Source organism: Littorina saxatilis, linkage group LG5 (assembly GCF_037325665.1).
Source record: "Littorina saxatilis isolate snail1 linkage group LG5, US_GU_Lsax_2.0, whole genome shotgun sequence".
In the NCBI taxonomy this organism is placed as follows: Eukaryota; Metazoa; Mollusca; class Gastropoda; order Littorinimorpha; family Littorinidae; genus Littorina; species Littorina saxatilis.
Genome location: NC_090249.1, coordinates 40,564,668 through 40,588,772, shown reverse-complemented (window position 1 = coordinate 40,588,772; position 24,105 = coordinate 40,564,668). Strand labels below are relative to the sequence as shown.

At 45.8% G+C, this 24,105-nt stretch overlaps 1 protein-coding gene across 1 annotated transcript; it reads left to right on the top strand.

Annotated features, from left to right (window-relative positions):
* Positions 1-132: 132 nt before the first annotated feature.
* On the top strand, positions 133-23,287 carry LOC138967115 (phthioceranic/hydroxyphthioceranic acid synthase-like). Its single transcript, XM_070339596.1, has 12 exons — positions 133-230; positions 4,297-4,546; positions 5,526-5,686; positions 5,935-6,138; positions 6,683-6,864; positions 9,065-9,239; positions 10,488-10,753; positions 11,385-11,678; positions 12,611-13,111; positions 13,559-13,705; positions 14,016-18,695; positions 19,492-23,287. The coding sequence occupies exons 2-12, from the start codon at positions 4,332-4,334 to the stop codon at positions 21,094-21,096; spliced, it is 8,430 nt and encodes a 2,809-aa protein (XP_070195697.1). The 5' UTR covers positions 133-230; positions 4,297-4,331; the 3' UTR covers positions 21,097-23,287.
* The last annotated feature ends 818 nt before the right edge of the window (positions 23,288-24,105 follow it).

Genomic DNA, 24,105 nt, shown 5'->3' with positions numbered 1-24,105 from the left:
TCCTCTCGTTTTTCGTTTTATTGTGCGATAGTTTGCGTTATGTGACGTCCTTGGTGACAAGATTCGTGTTATGTAAACACATCCTTCTCATATAAGAAGGTTCAAGAGACTACTGCTTTCACTTCAAGTTGTCTCTTGCACTCTGCAGAGGCGTCGGTTGTGGCTTAGCATTGGAAAGTCTTACCGACAGGCATTTTCATTCACCTGTTCAGGGAGTTGGATCATCCAAGGTAAGTTGGGCATATCTGCATTTTTTTCTCCGTCTCCTTTTTGTCTGTGCTGAAGTTACTTGTCAACTCGTTTTTATTCAGAACAGGAGAATAAAGAAGAAAGAAAGAAGGAAGAAAACAAAACAGAGAGAGAAAGAAAGAAAATAAAGCCGAAATTAACACAGTAAAACACAGAGAAAGAAAGAAAGAAAGAGAGACAAAAAGTAAGAAAAAAAATCAACTTTGGTGCTCATATCACGGTCGCCAACGAGGTGGGTTTTTGTTCTAAAAGAAAGAAAGAGAAAAAGAGAAGAATAACAATAAGAAGAGAAAAGAAAGACAAGTCTTATTCAGCCTTCTGTACCTCACTCTCATTTACTTTATTTTTGATAACTAACTGCAGGTTTTTTAAATGTGGTGACTCTTGTCCGTTAAATTGTAACTCAGCAGTGAACCGGCTATAGGTTTCTCAAATAAAATGTGATTCGTTTATAAAGCAGCCATCAACATCTTGTTTTGTTGCTGCACAAAACAGCATTTATCATATTATGATACTGCATTACAGCAATAATATTCCAGTGGTAATCTGTTTGTAATTTTCATGATTTGTTTTTAATGGATTCAGTCATTAGAAAATTAAACATCATTGGATAAACCACGCATTTCCATGGATGAACGGAAGCGTAACTGATACAGATGAGCTGAAAAAAACAAAACAAAACAGGAGAGCATATTTTTTCTTAAAGAAATAAACAGAATAACGCGATGGCCTGCAGTGATCACTAAGCACGCGTGTTCCCAAAACTCCCGTGACCTCACGCGAAATTCACGTGTGCCGCTCAGGCAAACCACGTTGTTTGCTATTACTCAGGGCAATCCGCAGTCATTGCAGCAACACATTGTAAACTCCAATATGTATATTTTTGAAAGAAATGGGGTCATATCGAGCGGACACTGCATAACATCCACATCGGAGTCGGTTATTCGCTGTGATCCATCTTGAACACACGGCCAGTATTTTTTATTTTTTCGATAAATGTCTTTGATGACGTAATATCCGGCTTTTTGTAAAAGTTGAGGCGGCACTGTCACACCCTCATTTTTCAACCAAATTGATTGAAATTTTGGCAATGCAATCTTCGACGAAAGCCGGACTTTGGTATTGCATTTCAGCTTGGTGGCTTAAAAAATAATTAATGAATTTGGTCATTAAAAATCGGAAACTTGTCATTAAAATTGGTTTTTTTTAAACAATCAATCTTATTCTTCGTCATTTTCTGATTCCAAAAACATATACATATGTTATATTTGGATTATAAACAAGCTCTGAAAATTAAAAATATGAAAATTATGATTAGAATTAATTGTCCGAAATCGATTTAGAAACAATTTCATCTTATTCCTTGTCGGTCCCTGATTCCAAAAACATATAGATATGATATGTTTGGATTAAAAACAAACTCAGTACGCTAAAAAGAATAGAGATACAGAAAAGCGTGCTATCCCGCTCAGCGCGACCATTACCGCACTATTCTGGCTTGTCGATTTCACTGCCTTTGCCACGAGCGGTGGACTGACGAAACTACGAGTATGCGGTCTTGGTGAAAAAATGCAGTGCGTTCAGTTTCATTCTGTGAGTTCGACAGCTTGACTAAATGTTGTTATTTCGCCTTATGCGACTTGTTTCCACTTCTGGAAGCGTTCACTCTATACTAAATTTGACGCCTTGAACGGCCTGGTTTCTGTCCTGTGACACAGCTGATAACAAACACGATTTGTTATATAAGACACCTAAGACAGTAATCTTTACATTTTTGAATCGTTTGCCCCGTTTAAGTAAAATATATGTACAATTTTCAAATCATTGGCAAAAAACAACAACACATTTTTAAAAGCGACACAAATTTTGACCCCAATAGACCCCTATGGGCAATTTTGTTATTGACTGAAGCTGCTTGAGGTTTAATAACAAACAACATGCATTAGACTATGCAATTAAACCATTTGTGCTCCTCTCTCGGACGTGTTTTGATGTAAAACACTTTACTCGAAAAATAAAAAGTAGAAAAGTAAGTGTACTGTATACTGTGATTGCATTAATCACAAGTTTCAAATCAAGATACCAATTTTATTAGTATGGCATAATAATTTTGTATTTTCTTGAGAGGGGGCAACATTTTTATCACTTTTGAAATGAATTGTGTTTGTAATTAAAAGAGTGATATATTTTCTAAAACTTTACATGAAAGCTCATTTTACTTATTTACATCATTTGCAACATTTTATGAAGATGAATTGATAAACACCACAAATACTGCATTCGAAATTGTTCACAGATGTTCACGCTATAGCATTGTCTCAAAACAAAAGTGATAAGAGTTGTCCGTCCCTGCCATAGCCCAGGGGCGCAACTCTGTCCGACTCTCGCGTTAGTTCGAGAAATTCTGAATGCATGCATAATTAATCTTTCTTTCTTTCTTTTTTATATTTAGTCAAGTTTTGACTAAATATTTTAACATCGAGGGGGAATCGAAACGAGGGTCGTGGTGTATGTGTGTGTGTATGTGTGTGTGTATGTGTGTGTGTGTGTGTGCGTGCGTGCGTGCGTGTAGAGCGATTCAGACCAAACTACTGGACCGATCTTTATGAAATTTGACATGAGAGTTCCTGGGATTGATATCCCCATACATTTTTTTCATTTTTTTGATAAATGTCTTTGATGACGTCATATCCGGCTTTTCGTGAAAGTTGAGGCGGCACTGTCACGCCCTCATTTTTCAACCAAATTGGTTGAAATTTTGGTCAAGTAATCTTCGACAAAGCCCGGACTTCGGTATTGCATTTCAGCTTGGTGGCTTAAAAATTAATTAATGACTTTGGTCATTAAAAATCTGAAAATTGTAAAAAAAATATTTCTTTTATAAAACGATCCCAATTTACGTTTATCTTATTTTCCATCATTTGCTGATTCCAAAAACATATAAATATGTTATATTCGGATTAAAAACAAGCTCTGAAAATTAAATATATAAAAATTATTATCAAAATTAAATTGTCGAAATCAATTTAAAAACACTTTCATCGTATTCCTTGTCGGTTCCTGATTCCAAAAACATATAGATATGATATGTTTGGATTAAAAACACGCTCAGAAAGTTAAAACGAAGAGAGGTACAGAAAAGCGTGCTATCCTTCTTAGCGCAACTACTACCCCGCTCTTCTTGTCAATTTCACTGCCTTTGCCATGAGCGGTGGACTGACGATGCTACGAGTATACGGTCTTGCTGAAAAATGGCATTGCGTTCAGTTTCATTCTGTGAGTTCGACAGCTACTTGACTAAATATTGTATTTTCGCCTTACGCGACTTGTTTGGTGTTTAACGTCGTTTTCAACCACGAAGGTTATATCGCGACGGGCATAATTAATCACAGTGTAACATATCAGTGCTGATGTGGCGGTGAATGAACTGCTCGCTTTTCCTGGACACAGTTACGGTATATATAAAGTGGAATACATTTGTCACGTATATACTTAGTCTGAATTAATTACTTTGTTGGGCAAGGAAAGATGCACATGCCCCCCCCCCCCCCCTCATTACGCAGTCAGGCTCGGATGAATTTGGTCTGCGATGTAATTTGTTTCTTGGATATTTGGGCAAACTCATTAGCACATACGGACAATAGATAGGTCACTACAAAATTCAGCATACCTACGAGAGAGAGTGTGAGCGCGCGCGAGAAAGAGAGAGAGAGAGAGAGAGAGAGAGAGAGAGAGAGAGAGAGAGAGAGAGAGAGAGAGAGAGAGAGAGAGAGAGAGAGAGAGAGAGAGAGAGAGAAGGTCAGGCTCAGTCTGTCACTGCTATCAATCCCCTCTCTTTCACATCTCTTTCTGTTGCTCATGAGAAGCATGTTTTCTTTCTCACATCTTGTTGGGAACAAAACGTTTTCTCTTGCATGGTCAGTTTTTACTTGATTGCGATCATTGAAAAAAACTATTTTCTTTTGCTAATAAAAAAAACCCCACACGTCTGTTTTTCAAAACAAACAGTTCCCCTTTGCTAATAACACATATTTTTTCTCTCTTCAGCCCCGTGAGGTAGGAAGTGTTGTCGTGACGTCATAATGCAGGACATCTCCGATGACGCCATCGCCATCGTTGGTGTGGGCTGCATAACACCAGGGGCAGACAACTTGGACGAGTTCTGGCGCCTGCTGGTCAACGGGGAGAACCACGTGATCGATATTCCGCCGGAGAGATGGAACGTGAACGCTTACTACAGCCCCGACACTATGAGTCCAGGCAAGACATACGTCAAGCGAGCCGGACTCATCAGGGCGTAAGTCAAATTTGGTTTAAATTTAGCTGGAGCTTCGATAACGGAGCGATGGTCTTGAAACAATAATTATCTGCTAATTTCAATGTAAAAACGAGAAGACATTTTTGCTGTTTATTATTTTCTGTGGTTTTTTTGGTTTAAGTTTTGTGTGTGTGTGTGTGTGTGTGTGTGTGTGTGTGTATATATGTGTGTGTGTGTGTGTGTGTGTTTGTGTGTGTGTGTGTGTGTGTGTGTGTGTGTGTGTGTGTGTGTGTGTGTGTGTGTGTGTGTGTGTGTGTGTGACAATGCAAAACGAAAGGTAAGGTGTTAGTTCTCTGAGTTGATGCGCAAAGGATCATTAAGAAGCATGAACCAGAACAAGTAAAACATGTAAAATATGATCATAACGTTATATGTTGTCAGATAAAAAGACAATACAATAAGAAAGCGGGTAAACATTTGTGTGCGTCAAGGCACATTGGGGAAGACGATGCTTCAAAGATATGCAAAACAGAGGAAATTCACTCACTCTGATCTTAAAGAGAATGCGTCAAAGATATGCAAAACAGAGGAAATTCACTCACTCTGATCTTAAAGAGAATGCTTCAAAGATATGCAAAACAGGACATTCACTCACTTTGATCTTAAAGAGAATGCTTCAAAGTTATGCAAAACAGAAGAAATTCACTCACTCTGATCTTAAAGAGAATGCTTCAAAGTTATGCAAAACAGAAGAAATTCACTCACTCTGATTTTGAAGCGAATGCTTCAAAGATATGCAAAACAGGACATTCACTCACTCTGATCTTAAAGAGAATGCTTCAAAGATATGCAAAACAGAGGAAATTCACTCACTCCGATCTTAAAAAGAATGCTTCAAAGATATACAAAACAGAAAAAAAAATCGTCCCCTCTGATCTTAAAGGCAGATGTAATTTTGTTTACCAGACAACACAGAACAAAAGTGACTAATTCGCTCTTATCATTTCCTCCCCTCCAGTCCCGACGAGTGGGACAACCGTCTGTTCGGTATCAACGACTTCGAGGCGAACCAGGCGGACCCGCAGCAGCGCCTGGTGCTGGACTGTACCCACATGGCCATGGAGAACGCTGGACTCACCAAGCAGAAGCTGCAGGGAACCAACACTGGCGTCTTTGTCGGTATGTCTCTTTTCTACATTGTTTAACCAACCAAGAAAGGTATAAAAAGACCAAACGTGTTGAACGAAGACGATACGAAGAACAAAAGACGACGTTTCGACCACTGGGGTCTTCCTCAGGCACAGAAATCAGGTAGGGGGGGTGGGGGGGGGGGGGGGGGGGAGCAAACACACTTTATGTCCAAAATAATTCAATCTCTCTGCTGGACATGCAATCTCAAGAAGATAAACGTGGACGTTTACCCCCAGGTTCCATGAACTCGGATTACCGCGGGCTGTTCACGGCGGCGTCGACCATTGTGGGCAACTACACGGCCACTGGCATCAGCAACTCCATCATCTCGGCCCGTGTGTCCTACGTGTACGACCTGAGAGGCCCCTCGATGACCATCGACACTGCTTGCTCTTCTGCCCTGGTCAGCGTGCATCTTGGCGCTCAGGCTATCCGTGCTGGTAATTGATCTTGTGTGTGTGTGTGTGCGTGTGTGTGCGTGTATGTGTGTGTGTGTGTGTGTATGTGTGTGTGTGTGTACGTGTGTGTGTGTACGTGTGTGTGTGTGTGTGTGTGTGTGTGTGTGTTTTTCTGTTAGAGAGAGAGAGAGAGAGAGAGAGAGAGAGAGAGAGAGAGAGAGAGAGAGAGAGAGAGAGAGAGAGAGAGAGAGAGAGAGAGAGAGAGAGAGAGAGAGAGTTTCCGTATGTCCACATGTCTTTTTGTGTGTATGTGTGTCTTGGTGAATGCTCCTGAATTTCTACGTCAGTGAATTTCTCGAATATCTTCTTTTGTTCTCGATTGTTTTTCTTTTTCTTTTATTCTTTTATGTGTATTTGCTGAAGAGGAACTGAACTGTTCAGTATGCATACGTGTATGTGGAGTCAACATTTTAGGTGAGTCCAGTTTCCGTTTTTCTGTTTTGTAACGTACTAACTAGAAAAAGTTTCTTGAAGTTGGGATGATCTTGAAAGTAATGTTACATCCCCACACTAACGCCTTTTCCAGGTGACTGTGAGCTGGCCATCTGCGGAGGTACCAATTACCTGACCCTGCCCGACGTGTTCGTCCACTTGAGCAAAGCCCACATGCTGTCCCCCACTGGTCAGTGCCACGCCTTCTCGGACAAGGCCGACGGCTACACCAGAGGCGAAGGATGCGGCATGGTCATCCTCAAGAAGCTGTCTGATGTAAGCTTTTTTGTGGAGAGAGAGGAGAGAGGGGTGGACAGAGAGAGAGAGAGAGAGAGAGAGAGAGAGAGAGAGAGAGAGAGAGAGAGAGAGAGAAAATTCAAGTGCCTGCCTGCACATCCGATAAAGAAGAGGATGGATAACCTGACAAAGAACCGCCTCAAGCGCAGCAGCTTCTTACATGAAAGCAAGAGACTTGCCAGAGAGCACCAAGCCTCTGTACCTCCATCAGCACTACCAATCAGCTTCTCAGATCTGCCGCAGCCATGGAATGAAGACTACAAGTATCTTCACATCTCCAACACAGTCCCCTACGTTACTTCAAGAGATTCCCAGAACGACACTGCCAGGCGCACCCTAACACTCGCCATGATTGCTGAACGGTACCCTGAAGACGCCTGGATCCACGCGTATACAGACGGTTCAGCAACAAACGCCGTGGCCAATGGAGGAGCAGGTGTACTTGTCAGATCTCCTGAGGGGCACACTTCTACAGCAGGGATACCAACAGGAAAGTACTGCTCAAACTATGCAGCAGAAGTTCAGGCCATCATGCAAGCAGCCTCCATGATTCATGACTCGGAAAGCGAATGCCCCCAAGTTGTTTTCCTCTCCGATGCACTGTCTGCCTTGGAAGCCCTTGCAGGAAACAAACTTCCTCGTCTGATGGAGAAACTCCAGGAGCTTGCCAAGACTCGACGAGTAGTCCTGCAATGGGTTCCAGCACACTGCGGAATTCCAGGCAATGAAACAGCTGATGAGCTCGCCAAACTCGGAGCCAGGGAGGAACAACCAGACAACCCAGTCAGCTTCGCTGAAAAGAAAACCCTCGTGAAGGCAGCAATGCGACCACAATCCACGAGAGACGCATATCATCTCCTAGAACGATGGCAGCAAGTAGTGATCATGCGACTACGAACCGGTCACTGTCGCCTCAACGCCCACATGTTCAGGAAGCTGAAGCAGACCCCATCACCAACATGTCCCTGTGGTCTAGAAGACCAGACTCCAGAACATGTCTTAATGACATGCCCCCAACTCAAACCAATCAGAGACAAAGTGTGGCCAGCATCAGTCCCTCTCCGCACCAAACTCTATGGGAGCAGACAAGACCTGGAAGCCACGACGTCATTCGTCTCGCAGACTAAACTGATGGTGTGACGGCGAACGCAAGAAGAAGAAGAAGAAGAGAGAGAGAGAGAGAGAGAGAGAGAGACAGACAGAGACAGAGAGAGACGGAGAGAGAGAGAGAGAGAAAGAAAGAGAGAGAGAGAGAGAGAGAGAGAACAAGAACAATTCTTTATTTAACGAGGGTAATAGAGTAAGCAGTGATCTGCTTTTTTTACATAATGATCTGGCCCTCGCCCTAAAGAGGGACTAGTCTAAAATTGCTAAAGAATAAGCAAGTAAAGAAAACTACTGCTACATGATTAAAATAAAATGAAAGTAAGAACATATCATCAATTTACATACAATACATTGCTTAAATGAAAAATGTAAGTTCATTTGACATGAGTTAAGAATTATAGAGTATATTGCACTGACGCAACAAAGCTGTAGGCCTACTGAATGCCATGCCCATTGACATTATTATTATTATTATTGTGATCATTTTTATGCGCCTAATCTAGATATAGCCCTAGGCGCTTACATATTAATTTCTGCCGTTTGAAATGGAATTTTTTACAGACAGACAGACAAACAGACATTTTTTACACACAATATATAACGCATTCACATCGGCCAGTAAAGCTCAGTAGCCTATTAGGCGAGCATTCACCTTTCACGGCCTTTATTCCAAGTCAAACGGGTATTTGGTGGACATTTTTATCTATGCCTATACAATTTTGCCAGGAAAGACCCTTTTGTCAATCGTGGGATCTTTAACGTGCACACCCCAATGTAGTGTACACTGCATTCGAAAAAATCAGTGTATATAAAAATAATAATACATTGTTAAAAAGCACCGGTTGTTGGTTCTCAGAGAGAGAGAGAGAGAGAGAGAGAGAGAGAGAGAGAGAGAGAGAGAGAGAGAGAGAGAGAGAGAGAGAGAGAGAGAGAGAGAGAGAGAGAGAGAGAGAGAGAGAGAGAGAGAGAGAGAGAGAGAGAGAGAGAGAGGCTTCACGTGTACCACTGCAGTACGTTACTATTACTATTACGGTTTGTAACCAATCACAAATAATGTAATCTGTGACTTCAGGCAATCCGTGACGGAGACAACATCTGGGCCACCGTGGTGACCGGGTCCAATCAGGATGGTCGTACCGTGTCCCCCATGACAGCCCCCGCTATGGCTCAACAGATCAAGCTCATGGAACACATGTACGCTCACCCGGACATTGACATCGACAAGCTGGACTACATTGAAGCTCACGGTGAGAGATCAACGAATGCACGAGTGGAATGTAATATGTATGTGTCTTTTGTAAAAGTTGATCTTAGAAGTGTATTAATGTACGATTCTGGTTTTGGTTGTTGTCTTTGTGCTATGAGTAATGCGATGTGGAGCCAAAAGACATTCTAAGATATCCCTTTCAGTTCACTAGATTGGATTTTCACACCCCCGGTATAGGGGTGTGTATAGGTTTCACTCGATGTGTTTGTTTCTTTGTGTGTTTGTTTGTGTGTTTGTTTGTGTTCGCATATAGATCTCAAGAATGAACGGACCGATCGTCACCAAATTTGTTGAACAGGTTCCATACATTCCTGAGACGGTCCTTACAAAAATTGGGACCAGTCAAACACACGGTTAGGGAGTTATTGGTGGATTAAGATTAAGACTGACATATTATTTGGGTGTGTGTTGGTGTTCGCATATAGATCTCAAGAATGAACGGACCGATCGTCACCAAACTTGGTGAACAGGTTCTATACATTCCTGAGACGGTCCTTACAAAAATTGGGACCAGTCAAACACACGGTTAGGGAGTTATTGGTGGATTAAAATTATACAAGGACTTATAGAGGCACACCCCCGTTGGTCAAAGGGAAATAACCATTCTCACTGCCACCCACTGAGAAGGTTATTTCCCTTTATAGGGGGTGTTTTTCCTATCGGAGGAATTTCTTGTTCTCATTGCTTTTCATGAACATTGCGAAACTTGCAAAATGTTCAACCTTTCGGACTTAGCACTTCATTGTCCTCTTTCAAACACGCAAATGTTGAACAAGTTGAATCTGATACCCAGATGAATTAAGAAGTGGAAGAAACAGGGAGGTGGAAGAGAGATACAAAATTAAGCATACCATTACATCTGTTTAACTTAGTGCTCTGTGCACGGGTCAATGCATAAGGCCATGACCATATAAGATTCTCGCATTTTGCCGCGAACAAAGGAGGATACGGTAGCCATGTCCCACCCCTGTTTCACTACAGTTGCACGTAAAAGACCACGGTAATTCTGCCATAAGTGCAGATGGCTGATACCACTTAAACACGCATACACTTGTGTATCTCATCCAAAGTCGAGGTTACAAAGAAGAACATTTTCCATTTTTATGTAATATTTTAATGGACACTAAAGTGCTGTTATTGTTATTCTTATTGTTAAAACCGGGAATAAACAGGCGCAGCGGGCAACCAAGTAAATCTAAGCTATTCTCACTTTGCTCTGCTCAAACAGGCACCGGGACGCCTGCGGGAGACCCGATCGAGGCAAACGCCGTGGGCAACTTCTTCAAGGACAACAGCACGGTCAGTCGCACGCGCTACATAGGCACGGTCAAGTCCAACATGGGCCATCTGGAGTCCGCTGCCGGGGCGGTGGGCATCATCAAGGTGCTGCTAATGATGAGGAACTCCAAGATAGTCCCGTCTCTGCATTACACCAAGAGCAACCCCAACCCCAGGATCGACTTTGACGACCTGCAGCTGATTGTGCCTGAAGAGGTTGGTGTTGTTGCGAGCTGTTGATGTTGTTGTTGTTATTGTTTTGGTAGGATTTGTTTTAGTTGTTTTTAGTTTGAGAAGAAGCTCCTTCCTTCCCATTGATTTTCGGATCCGATGGAAATCAGCCATGTTTGTTATAGCCTACATGTATGGTTTTTCTTCTTGTGTGTTTGTATTTCCAGTTCTTTTTCCTAGTGTTTCTTTGATTGCAGCCAGTTTGACCGACTGTTTATTTGAAAATGTAGGAGAATTGTACATGAAGTTGGGGTGCATGTGCAATAGGTAAAGCAGGGTAGAAGAGCGATCGGCGGAAAGAGGATGTCATTTGATGGTATTTGATGATAGATCATGAAAATGATTTTTAGTACCAAGAGCTGTTTCTGTCATCCCTGTTTTCTTTTACATCTTCATCTGAAAGGTATAATTACTTGTCGTAGTTATTCATGTTGTTGTCTTTTTGTTGTTCTTATGCGTCTTTTTCTTCCTCTGCTGTTGCTCCTTCTTCTGCTCGCGCTACTGCTGCAAAAGTCCTTGGTCTCTTTCTCTCCCACCCCACCCCCATTTGTTTGCCTTTATAATCCTTCATTTTGTTCTCCTTTTCTGATCTATCCTTCTACTCATCCGTGAACAGGTGATCCCCTGGACGACAGCGAACAAGATAGCCTGCGCTAGCTCTTTCGGGTTTGGAGGCACCAACAGCCACGCCGTTCTCATTGAGTACGTGTCCCCGAAGGACGACAGCATGGACGTTGGCCTCATGACCAAGAAGCCTTGCATCGTCTGCTTCTCGTCCAACTCGGAGAAGTCGTTGCAAGGGGGCCTGCAGGACTTCATCAAGCACCCTGAGCTGGAGAACCTGAACGTGCAGGACGTGTCCTTCACCTCAACTGAGCGCCGTGATCACTACACGCTGCGTATGGCCAAGGTGGGTGACAATTTCTATAATCTAAACAACAAAGTGACTGTTGGTGTTTGAACAAAGTTTAAAAAAATAAGAAAAAATGCTGTCCTCACCAATAGAAGGACATCACATACAATACTAAATCAAATGATATCTTATAGAAGTTTCTTCGGGACCAACAAAGAAATAAACACAAAGGGAAACAATGTCTATGTCACGGGTATAAATATGGACATTAACATTAATTAAGACACAGCTATATCGACACAGTTATAAACAGACATAGACATGTAAAAAGGCATGCACATACGAACACAAAGACATGGGTATGGACAAGGTTGGTGACAATTTCCAAGTCGCAGGTTTAATATGGACATAAACAATTACATTGGCAAAGAAAGCTATATAGACAATGACATGACATGTTCTAAGGCATGCACATACGTATACAACGACATGGGTATGGACAAGGTTGGTGACAATTTCAAACTTACGGGTATACATAATTATGGACATGAACATTAAGAAAGACACGCCTATATAGACACACTTATAAACAGACATAGACATGAAAAAAGGCATGCACATCCGTACACAAAGACGTGGGTATGGACAATGACATAGACATGCACATACATACACATATTTTCAAAGACAATTACTAAGACTGAAACATAGAGAAGTTTGATATCCATAAAGACACACACAGATACCTTTACTCTCTTAGGCAGAGACATTAAGGATACCTACTCAAATACACGTCGACAAAGCACGATCAAGAAGCAAAGGAAGAGTCTTGGCTAATAAACACAGACATTTTTGCACTGATTCAAAAATGTGTAGCAGCATAAGTCTATTTCTTATTAGCGCTGTCCTCACCCATGATAAGAATCTGCATTCGTTTAAAACCGTTTTGCAAACATCAATTACTACGGTGGAGTTTGACCGGTGTGCAGGTGGTAGAGGACATGCAGGAGCTGCAGAACGTGCTGACGACCCACCTGGCCTCAGGGTCTAAGGGCTCCAACGCTCTCCGCAGACCTCGCGTTGTCTTCGTCTTCTGCGGCATGGGCACCAACTGGAAGGGCATGTGCAAGGAAATGATGGTGGAGTGGCCGCTCTTCAGGGAGAAGATGGAGGAGATTGACACGCTCCTGTCATCCTACGTCCAGTGGTCGCTGGTGGAGAGGCTGCGCGAGGAATCCCACGTGGACGACCCCGAGTTCTCTCCCGTCTCCATCTTTGCCTGCCAGGTGGCGCTGGCCACCGTGTGGCAGAGTCTCGGCGTGCAGCCACAGTGCATTGTGGGCCAGTCTGTGGGCGAAGTGGCCGCCGCGCATATCTCCGGCTGTTTGACTTTGGAGGATGCGGTCAAGGTCATCTACTACCGCACGCACCACCTGGCCACTGTGACTGGCGGCAAGATGATCATCGTCAGAAACATCGATGAGGAACAGGTAATGCGTTTCGCGTATCAATCAATAGATAGAGCTAGCTAGATTTGCGAATACATATAATGTATATAAAGTAAATATAGCGAACATACCTTGTCAGTTCTGGCCAAACTGCAGTTGCATTTGCACTTGTAAGACTTAAAGCTGAAAAACAGATTCTTTTTAACTCTGTCAGGAATAATATGCTTTTAGACAGATTTTCTTTTTCGGCAGCTTATAGAATTGCAAAGGGCCTTTCCAAGAAGAAATATGAAACACCAGACACACAGATACACACACACACACACACACACACACACACACACAAACACACACACACACACACACACAGACACACACACACACACACACACACACACACACACACTAATTGTGACAAACTTTTAAAATATATGTCTTTGTTATTACATTACCACGGGAAAGTCCTTACCTCTACTGAGACGTGTGCAGGTGAAAGAGTTGCTGAAGGGCCATGAAGGCAAGGCCAGCATTGCGCTGCACTACAGCCCCAGAGCCTGTGCTATCAGCGGGGATGTTGACAGCATCGCTGCCATCAAGAAAGCTCTCCTCGCACCTGCTCGTGCAAACAGCAAACAGGTGTGTACCATTTGTCAATACTATTCTCCTAGCTCTTGCTGTACATTGCATAGGAATATTTTTTTTATTTGTTCTTTTTTTGTGTTGCCTGTCCCAACTCTTGTTCCTTGTCCACTAGTATGCTCTTACACAGAAATATTAAAGAAGTAATACGCGAGGACTTTTGGGATCGAACCTTTGACCTTTGGTTTGCTTACACCACGAACGTCCTAAGAGAGCATACATTACAGCATAAATGAATTAAATCATGATACTGGAATAACAGGATTAGGATCATAAGTGTTGGACGTTTATACTTTTCTTTGAACAGGTGCAAGTGCTGGATCTGCAGGTACCAGTGGCCTACCACAGCCACCACGTGGAGAGCTGCAAGAAGCCTCTAGCCGAGTCCCTGGCGGACATCGAGCCTCTGGAGCCCACCATCGACATCATCTCCACGGTGACCGGAGAGCCCATCACGGAGGCCCCGGGCGTGCAGTACTGGGTGGACAACATGCGCTGCCCCGTGCTCTTCCACCAGGCTGTGCACCAGGCCGTGGAGCCCAAGATGAAGAACGTGGTCATCGAGATTGGACCCAAGCCCGTGCTGCGCGCTCATCTGGGCGACATCTTCGAGAAGGATGAGCCCCGTTGTGTCACATCCATGGCCAAGCCCCCAGAGTTCAAGACCTTCCTCAACGGCCTGGCTACTCTGTACGAGCAAGGAGCTGACATCGAGTGGAAGCAGATGCCCACCCAAGGCAAGAACGTGACGTGCATTCCGCGCTACTGCTTCAACAGGCAGAAGAATCTGGGTATATCTGAAGCTGGGGTCAGCATCCTGAATGGGGTTTCCTCCATCTACAGGAAGCATGCCTACGTGTTCCCCATCGAAAAGGAGTTCCGTCTGATCGCCATGGTGAGTCCTCACGGGCAGACCTCGCTCTACGACCACGTGGTGTCGGGTGTCATCGTCGTCCCCGGGGCGTTCTACGCTGAGGTTGCTCTGGGCGTTGCTGCGCACCTCAGCACTGCCAAGCTCAAGTGGGCCGTTAGCGTAGACTTCGAGCAGCCGTTGGTGATCCAGAGAGACTCGGTGTTCAAGATCGACGTGGAGTTCACCAAGGGCCTGCCTGACGTGGAGAAGACCAAGGCCCCCATCAAGCTGGTGAAGGACGGCAAGGTGCTGGCGACCATCAGGTTGACGTCACTGGGACCCGACAACGCCACGCTCACCCCTGTGATGAATCTGGCCCACGTCCAGGGCCGCTGCAAGACTCGCGTCAGTAAGGAGGAGATCTACACGTCTCTCGGTCGCTTCGGCTTTCAGTACGGCGAGGCCTTCTCTCTCATCACCACGGCCCTGAAAAGCGAGACTGAGTGCCTGGCCACCATGAAGCTGCCTGCCTTCCTGAAAGACGAGCTGGTCGGGACCTACATTCACCCCAGCATCCTGGACAGTATGCTGCAGTCCGCCGTCATCCTCATGACAAACCAGAGCGAAGTCAACGACCTACTGCCCCGCTCCCTCAACTGGTTCGTTGTGCACCGGCAGGTGGAGGACGTCATGCTCATCCACACCAAGCTCAAGCAGGCTGGCCGCAAACAGACCGTCTATGACGTCACTCTCCTGACGACGCAAGGCATCGTCATCGCGGAGATCGAGGGGCTGGTCATCCGTTCTATCACTGAAGGTCGCGTTGGTCTGGACGACATGTACAACTGCGACTGGAAGCAGATCAAAGACGTACCCAACATCTACTCCGTGGACCCTGTGGAGGGAGAGGAAATCGTCTTCATCACGGATTTGGTCCCAAAGGTCCAGATGCCTGAGTGGATGCAGAAGAAGAAGGAAGAAGAAAACATCTTGGAGAAGGAGAAAGACTCTGACTCTGAGAAGGAAAACGAGAAGGACACCAACAACGAGAAGAAGGAAAACGAGAAGAACAACAAAAACGAGAAGACCCTTGCAATAGCACCCAAGCAGATACAGGAGATCGTGGTTGAGTACTCTATGACCGACGACTTGCACAGCCAGTTGCCAATAGGGGTGGAAGAGGCTACGAAACGCAACAAGGACATCTCAGCCATCGCCCTCATGTGTCTCACTCCCTTCGATGATTCCGAGGACCCCGAGAAGCAGCAGGAGAGGGTGTCCAAATACTCCTTCCTGATCCGCAACGTGCTGATGAAGGCGGCAGAGCAAGGACACACAGCTCCTCTCTTCATCTGCACCAACAAGGCCTGGCCGTCCCCGGAATCCAAGAACAAGTCACACACCGTTAACCCACTGATGACAGCCATTTGGGGGATGACTCGCTGCGCGCTGAGGGAGCAGCTCTACCCAAACATGGTGACTGTGGAGGTGCAGGTCCCTGACGGACAGCTGACTGTGGGATTCCTGCAGCGCGCTCTGTCCATTGCCAGCACCCAAAAGTCTCTTCAAGACTACCCCGAGCTGCTCATCACACCTTCAGCCATCTACGTCAACCAGATGGTGCAGGTGGAGACAGAAACTCTCGTTCCTACCTTCAGGAAACTCTTTGCCGACTCTGACAAGAGCGCCATGCTGCTCTGTCAAGACTCCTCCCTGGCGACCAAACCCTTCGCTATCTACCACGAAAACAAGGTCGCTGTTGTCCCTGCTCCCAACAACAAGAACGGGAAGCACCCTAAAGGTGAGACGGACCTCGTAAACATCAAGACGGAAGCCTTCGCTCTACACCACCCCGGTCTGTTCAACATGTCCGTGGATTACAGCGAGATGGCCGACACCCTCAGCGGCAGCAAGGAGCGTGGCTGCCCCGTCTTCTCTCTGGAAGTGATGGGGTTCTGTCCTCAGGACCCTGAAGGCAAAACCGTCTGTTTCTATCCTGTGGCCGTCAGCACGCAGGTGACGGTGCCGCGCTTTGCTATCATCAAGGCCAACAGCCTGCCTGACTACCAGGTGGGAGATCTGACCAAGCTCATCCTGCTGTGGATCGTGCAGCTGCAGGTGCAAACCAACAGAGTGACCATCCTGACCTCAGGCCGCACCAAGCACCTATCGGGGCTCATCGAGGGTCTGCTGACCAACCGCAAGATCGAAAAGAAGGTTCCGATAGTGAACACCGTCAACGTTGAAGACCTGGACGGCGATTGCACCTTCCTTGAGACTGTCATCTCCCTCGTCTTCATGGACGGCAGAGTTGTCTCCAGCATCGGTAAGAAATGGGAGGGCGGCAAGTACTTCATCACCTGCGATGGCATGATGAGCTCGGAGGCCCAGTCCTCCATGGCCTACTTCCTACCTGGGGTGGAGCTGCAGGTGATGAGCACCAACCAGGTCTTCCACCCGCGAAGCCTACAGACCGTGGTGCCGGCACTGCGCAAGTGGCTAAAGAAGGTGAACGGCAACATCAGCAAGATCATGGATGCGCTGCACAACGGCTTCCCCGCCTACATCCCCCCAGGCATTGTCATCCCCGCTGGAGGTCTGAAGGCTGAACCCGGCAAGATGCCTCAGCTCCCACCTGGCATCACTCTGGACATGATCCCACCAGAGATGCTGCCACCAGGTATCGCTGAAATGATGTCTGGTGGATTTGCCAATGGACCACCTGCAGGAATGCCACCTGGAATGATGCCACCAGGCGGAATGCCACCTGGAATGGGACCACCGGGTGGAATGCCTCCGGGAATGATGGGACCGCCAGGAATGATGGGACCACCTGATGGCATGCCTCCAGGTATGATGGGGCCACCCGGCAGTGGTCCACCCGGAATGATGGGACCTCCAGGAATGATGGGTCCACCCGGAATGATGGGACCTCCCGATGGAATGCCACCCGGAATGATGGGACCACCTGGAATGATGGGACCACCCGGAATGATGGGTCCACCTGGCATGATGGGACCACCTGATGGTATGCCACCCGGAATGGGTCCACCCGGAGGAATGCCTGGAGGGGCCATGGGTGACCAGTCGCGAAGACAGTGGGCACAGACTCTAGCCGTCCTCAACCCCATGACCATGAAGAAGCGGCCTAAGGATGCATCTGACTTAAACCAGCTGCTGCATTCAGAGAGGAAGGATCTGGACAACATCGTCGTGCACGCCACACACGAAGAGCTGTTCCGCTCCGACTCTGTCTACATCGTAGTGGGAGGTCTGACAGGCCTGGGCTGGGTCATCGTCAAGTACCTGGCAGAACAGGGAGCTGGCTACATCGCCATTGTCAACAGGCGTTCTCCTTCAGTGGAGCAACTCAACAAGATAGAGTCAGTCATGCGAGACCACAGCTGCCAGATCCAGTGCTTCCAGGCCGACGTGACGTCCTTGTCTTCCGTGCAGTCGCTGTTCAAGACGCTGGACATAGCCTTTGACAACGCCAAAATCAAAGGGCTCTTCTACGGCGCTGCTGTCGTGGACGATGCCGTCATGCCTAACATGGACGTGGCTAAATTCAACAAGGTTTTGTCTCCAAAGGTAAAGGGCGTGTGGAACTTCCACATGCTGACTAAGGGCCTGGCACTGGACTACTTCGTCATGCATTCCTCCATTACCGCCATCGTGGGCAACGCGGGACAGACCCACTACGGGGCAGGCAACGCCTTCATGGACGGCATGGCTCACTACAGAAAGGCCCTGGGACTGTCCGGTCAGAGCATCAACTGGGGCGCTCTGGACCTGGGCATCCTGGACAACAACAGCGCCGCCAAGACCATGCTGGAAGCTCAAGGCTTCATCCTCCTTACAGAGAAGGACATCTGGGAGATCCTGACCCCCATCCTGATGCTGGACTGGCCTCAGATCACACCGTCCAAGTTTGACAAGGAGAAGATGGCGGCCCGGATCCAGCGCGACATGCTGGTGTACCTGGAGAAGCGCCTGGCCTCTCTCATGCCGCAGAACATGGCCAACATGCGCATCGACAACCAGATCCTGCAGAACGTGCAGAACGCTCGCAACATGGAGCCCGAGGAGAGAATTAAGGTCTACGAGATGTACATCACAGCATTGGCCTGCCAGGTGAGTAAACTGGCACGTCGTCTGTTTATGTCTGCACTTAAAAGATGAAATACGTTTTCTCCTGCAACGTTTTATCATTATACGTAGTATTATGTTTTACCCCAAGTACGAAAGCCTTTTAGCTGATAGATTTCAGAGAACGAGTGAGTTAATTTCCTAATATTTTCGACAGTCCTGTGTATTCAAAATAGTTTTGTTTATTTCAATCAGAAATCTATCTTTTATTTGAATAAATCTTCAAGCGGTTGAATGCGATTTTAGATAAAGGTTTATTTGGCCATCTGTTCAAGTCCAAGTGTTATGGTCCAGGGTATTTGTTTCTTCTTTAAAAAAAAATCTAAGTTAATGTTTAATATATTTTAACATTATGTCAGATTCACTGTTTTCCGTGTTTAAGTGTTCAAATCCTTGTCATTAGGCATATATAGATCTTTAACGTGCCCTTCCTTTTCATGTAAACTAATTTATAAATAATCATGAGTCCGTACAGGCGTCAAGATCTACATTTGATAAAAGCATCCTTTCGATAGTACACATACCAAAAAGCATTGTTTTTGGTGCAGAAGGCACCCATGTCAATCAGCAAAGTTAACTCTGGAAAACGATTTTCCGTTGTGTATAGGAAGCAATCCGATGTTGGATTCTCGTATCCCATGTAAACGTCTTAAAAGATCTGTACTGTGTAAGTGTAGGTTACTGGTAACAGAAAAAGGGAGGTATGCTTTTAATGATGGAATGAGATCTCGTTTGCGATTTGGACCTTCAGAAGAATAATCTCTATGTTATATCCTGCCAGGTGCTGAGCATCGACTCGTCCATGGTAACCCCGGACGCCAACCTCATCGACCTGGGCATGGACTCCATCTCCGCCATGACCATGATCTCACAGATCGCCAGGGAGACGCAGGTCAGACTGCCCGCCATCCTCTTTGTCAGCGGCGAGCCCAGCCCGCAGTCCATCTCCCAGGCCATCAGCGACGCCATCGACGGCAAGCTGGACGTTTCTGATGACGGCCAGACGCTGAAGATTGAGGAGATTGAGGAAGAGCTGGACAAGTCTGTCCCCGTCTCTCCCATCGAAGCGCACCAGCTCAGCTGGTACAAACGCACCTCTCGCAAGCAAAGCATGCACGGCACAGTGGACATTCCAATCCCACCAGAGCACGCCAACCTGGCTTCAGTCAGAGCTGCTATCTTCACCGTGCTGGCCATGCATCCATCCACGCGCTCTGTCTTTAACGAGAGCCACAACAACCCAAAGAACAAGTTCAAGCGCTCCATCCTCAACCCCGATGAGATCTTTGACCTACGGGTACTGGAGGACGAGCTGGACGGCAACAGGGACAAATTGAGGGATATGTCTGAAGAAGAGTTTGACACGGAGCGAGCCGGGCCCATCAGGTTTATCTTCACACAGAAACCAGCACCCGTGCTGCGCATGGTGCTGCACAAAGTCGGCTTTGACTTCAAGTCGACCTCCGTGCTGGTGCAGGACCTGATCGACAGTCTGGACAGGACCTACGTTCCCGAAGAGTCCATGGAGCTCGTGCCCATCGAGGAAAAGAATGAGGAGAAGCACGAGGAAATGAACGAGCTGAACGCGGAGCTGGAGAAGGTGTACAAGGAAAGAGCGGACGAGCATTACCGCTTCTGGGAGCAGCTGGGCCACAAGAACTATGGGCTGACCTCGCTGGGCAAGGAGGACGCTCAGGACATCACATCCTCTAACGGCATGGTCACGCTCGCACTCAGACCCGCGCTGATTGACAAGCTGAAGAACTTCATCTACGACAGGAAGGTCTGCCTGCTGGGCGTCGTGGTGTCTTGTCACCAGCTGTTGCTGCACGCGCTAACGGGCAAGAAGACGATCCCACTGATCTTCCCCCTGGACCTGAGGCTGAGCTTGGGCAAGCTGGGCGAGATGGGCAGCTACTGCAACGAGATCCCGCTGGTGGCCGAGTTCAACTCGCCGCAAACGACGCTGCAGGATTTCATCCTCAGCAACACAAAAGCCATCCAGGCCTTCGTCGACCACGGCACGCTGCCCTTCACCATGTTCAGCGACATGTCGGACCGCATCCTGTCGCTCTTCAACGAGACGCCTCACAGCGTCTGCATCGAGAAGCTGGACGAGTCCGGGAACCGCACGAATACCGCTGTAACGTTGCCCAGCAACTCCGAGACCCACCTGGACATCAAGCACAATCTGGCACACGACACTGTCCTGCTGACCCTCACCTACCACAGCACGGCGCTCAACAAGCACAAGGCATGGCTGCTGCTCAAGTGTCTCAGCCGACTCATCAACAAGGGCGTGGCCAGGCCTAAGATGACCGTTGCACGGGCCGAGACGCAGTGCAAGCAGCTCAGGAAGAAGCTGAGGAAACAGAAGCTCTTGTAAAGTTCTGACAGTTTTATGACGTGAACGTTGCGCTGGACATGTTTTTACGGCCGAGAGACAATCAAAGCTACAGTTGATGACAATATTGTCATTACATGGTGTATCGCTGACTGACAATCAAAGCTACAGAACAGTAGGATCACAGCTCATTGAAATATTGCCATAACATGGTGTATGGCTGACTGACAGCCAAAGCTACAGAACAGTCTCTTGATTAATGTGATCGTGCCGTTGTTGATTTGCCTCTCTTCGCCCGTTTTCCCCGTCCCTTTCCATAGCTCAGCTCCCGAGGATAACGTGAAAATCAAGACGACTTAAACGAAATGTATATTGTCGATGAAAACTCAGTACCTTTCGTGACAAAGCGAGAGTGTTGAAAGAGTAGGGTTGTTCAACTGTTAGTTAAAGAACAAAGCTCATTGACAGATTGCACTTGATACTCACTTTTTGTCTTCTATTTTGTAAACGAAGAAAAACGCTTTGAACTGGTGTTATTTCTGCATTTATAATAAAATAAAATGAACTGGGCCGAGGAATGATAAGAAGGTGTGTGGTCAGTGAACTGTGAACAGTCCAGATAGACAATGACGCCTTCGTTCCGGCTCGGTGGGAATACTCATTGCAATGTTATATGAAATTCAGGGAATGTGGGAAACATAAAGTTGTATGCTTGTGTGAACATTTCTTGCATTTAGTGTTCCCAGCCCATACCTATGAAGTTTAAGTGCAGTCTAATTTAAAATGTTGCTGCTTTTCATAAAATAAGATGCTTAATGGGAGCAAGAATATATTTTGAAAAAAAAGAAGTGTCGAAAACAGACAGTAACTAAATGTTGTCGAAGCCCATTTGTGCCCAGTAATCCAAAGACCCTTCCCTTCACTGACCAGAATAATGTGAATGCCGCCAATGGACTCCCTTCCTCCCCCTCCCCCTTCATCTCTACCTCCCTCCCCTCCTCCCATGAGGCCGCATCTCCCATGAGGACGACCATATTTCAGACGGAGGCTGTATAATTTATGATGTGGTATTATGTATTATGTATTCACGTAAATATTGCAAAAAAGTCACTGCTATGTGACAGAACAACGAATTAATTGTTAGACGAATTCCGGAAATAACTTTTGGTGCGGAGAAAAAGAGGGCAAACAAACCTGTGTGACAAAATAGGCCAATTACTATTGAGTTGCGTGTCTTGCACGTGCTCGCGAAAACATGTAGCAAGAGGCCGCTCGCTAGTTATTGGCCTATTTTGTCGGGTTTGTTTGCTCTCTTTCTTTTCCGCAGCAAAAGTTATTTCCGAACATCATCTAAGACTTCAGTGGAAATGGATTTTTTTCTTGTTCTTCTATTCATTTTGTTCTCCTTTTTCATGCCGTGAGAGACTTTCAAACATACTGCTTGATTTTTACACCCCCGGTATAGGGGTGTGTATAGGTTTCACTCGATGTGTTTGTTTGTTTGTTTGTTTGTTTGTTTGTGTTCGCATATAGATCTCAAGAATGAACGGACCGATCGTCACCAAACTTGGTGAACAGGTTCTATACATTCCTGAGACGGTCCTTACAAAAATTGGGACCAGTCAAACACACGGTTAGGGAGTTATTGGTGGATTAAGATTAAGAGTGACATATTAATGGTCAAAGGGAAATAACCTTCTCAGTTGGTGGCAGTGAGAATGGTTATTTCCCTTTGACCAACGGGGGTGTTTTTCCTGCCTCGAAGGAATTTCTTGTTGTTATTAAAATGCCAGAAAGCAAGACGTTGGTTTTTGTATTTATTTGTTATTTGTTTATTTCTACTTCTATTCTTTTTTTAATTTAAGCTAATTGTTATTCCTTTTACCTCGAAATTGCTTTTTTTTTCTTTTTCTTTTTTACAAATCGCTCTGTTCTTTTTGAGATGATTCTTTTCACATACATCATTTTCATTAACCCACATGGGTTTTTAGGATTTTGATTGTTTTGAGTTTGTTTGTGATGTCTTGCTTTGGGAACAGTAGATGAAGATATATTTTCCATTTGTCTGCCATGCAAAATCCCTTTTTTTAAATTTAATCATTGTTAACGTTCGGGATATGGTATTATTTCTTATTAATCTTTTGGCCAAGAAAAATGTAAGAATGATTTCTTACGTCAGATGTGTAAAATGGAATTCAATCTTTTCACGCCAAAAATAAACAAGAAACATTGAGATGTGTAAAACACTGTTGTTATTTAAATTTAAAATTGTACCGGGTTCCCTCGGGCTTCTGGAAGAATATGATGTTTTTGCTCTCATCTCCCCTCCGTGCACGCCCCAAGACACATACACACACATACATAGAGACATACTGACACAGATACATTAAAACCAAACCCAAAAAAGCGTAAAGACAAAGAAGCAGGCATACACAGATGCAGACACAGGCACACTTACCCCCCCCCCCCCCCCCCATACAAACACACACTTGCGCGCGCAGACACATGCACACAGACTGAACACACACAGACAGACCCCCCCACATACACAAGCACCCACACACGCACACTCCCTACACACACATTCACACACACATATTCACACACACACACACACACACACACACACACACACACACACACACACACACTCACACTCACGCATACACACACATACAGAGTAAACACACACACACACACACACACACGCGCACACACACACACACAGAGTAAACACACACACACACACACACACACACACACACACACACACACACACACACAATTCCGTTTGTACCCAGTAAGAAGTTCAAATGTGCAATTTTAAAGTTATTGATATAATGTTTTTGTCTGTACGTTTGTGTGTGTGTGTGTGTGTGTGTGTGTGTGTGTGTGTGTGTGTGTGTGTGTATGTGTGCGCGTTCATGCATACGGTCGTGCGTGTGTTTGTGTGTGTGTGTGTGTGTGTGTGTGTGTGTGTGTGTGTCTATGTGTGCCCGTGTGTGTCTGTGTGTATGGCTCCCAACGGAAACATTTAAGCAAACAAAAATA

Bases quoted from the DNA above. Each gene is read 5' to 3' on its own strand.
- LOC138967115 (XM_070339596.1), top strand. From the start codon at position 4,332: ATGCAGGACATCTCCGATGACGCCATCGCCATCGTTGGTGTGGGCTGC. The intron at 13,706-14,015 runs GTGTGTACCATT...TTCTTTGAACAG, and splicing joins CTCGTGCAAACAGCAAACAG to GTGCAAGTGCTGGATCTGCA. The intron at 18,696-19,491 runs GTGAGTAAACTG...ATATCCTGCCAG, and splicing joins TCACAGCATTGGCCTGCCAG to GTGCTGAGCATCGACTCGTC.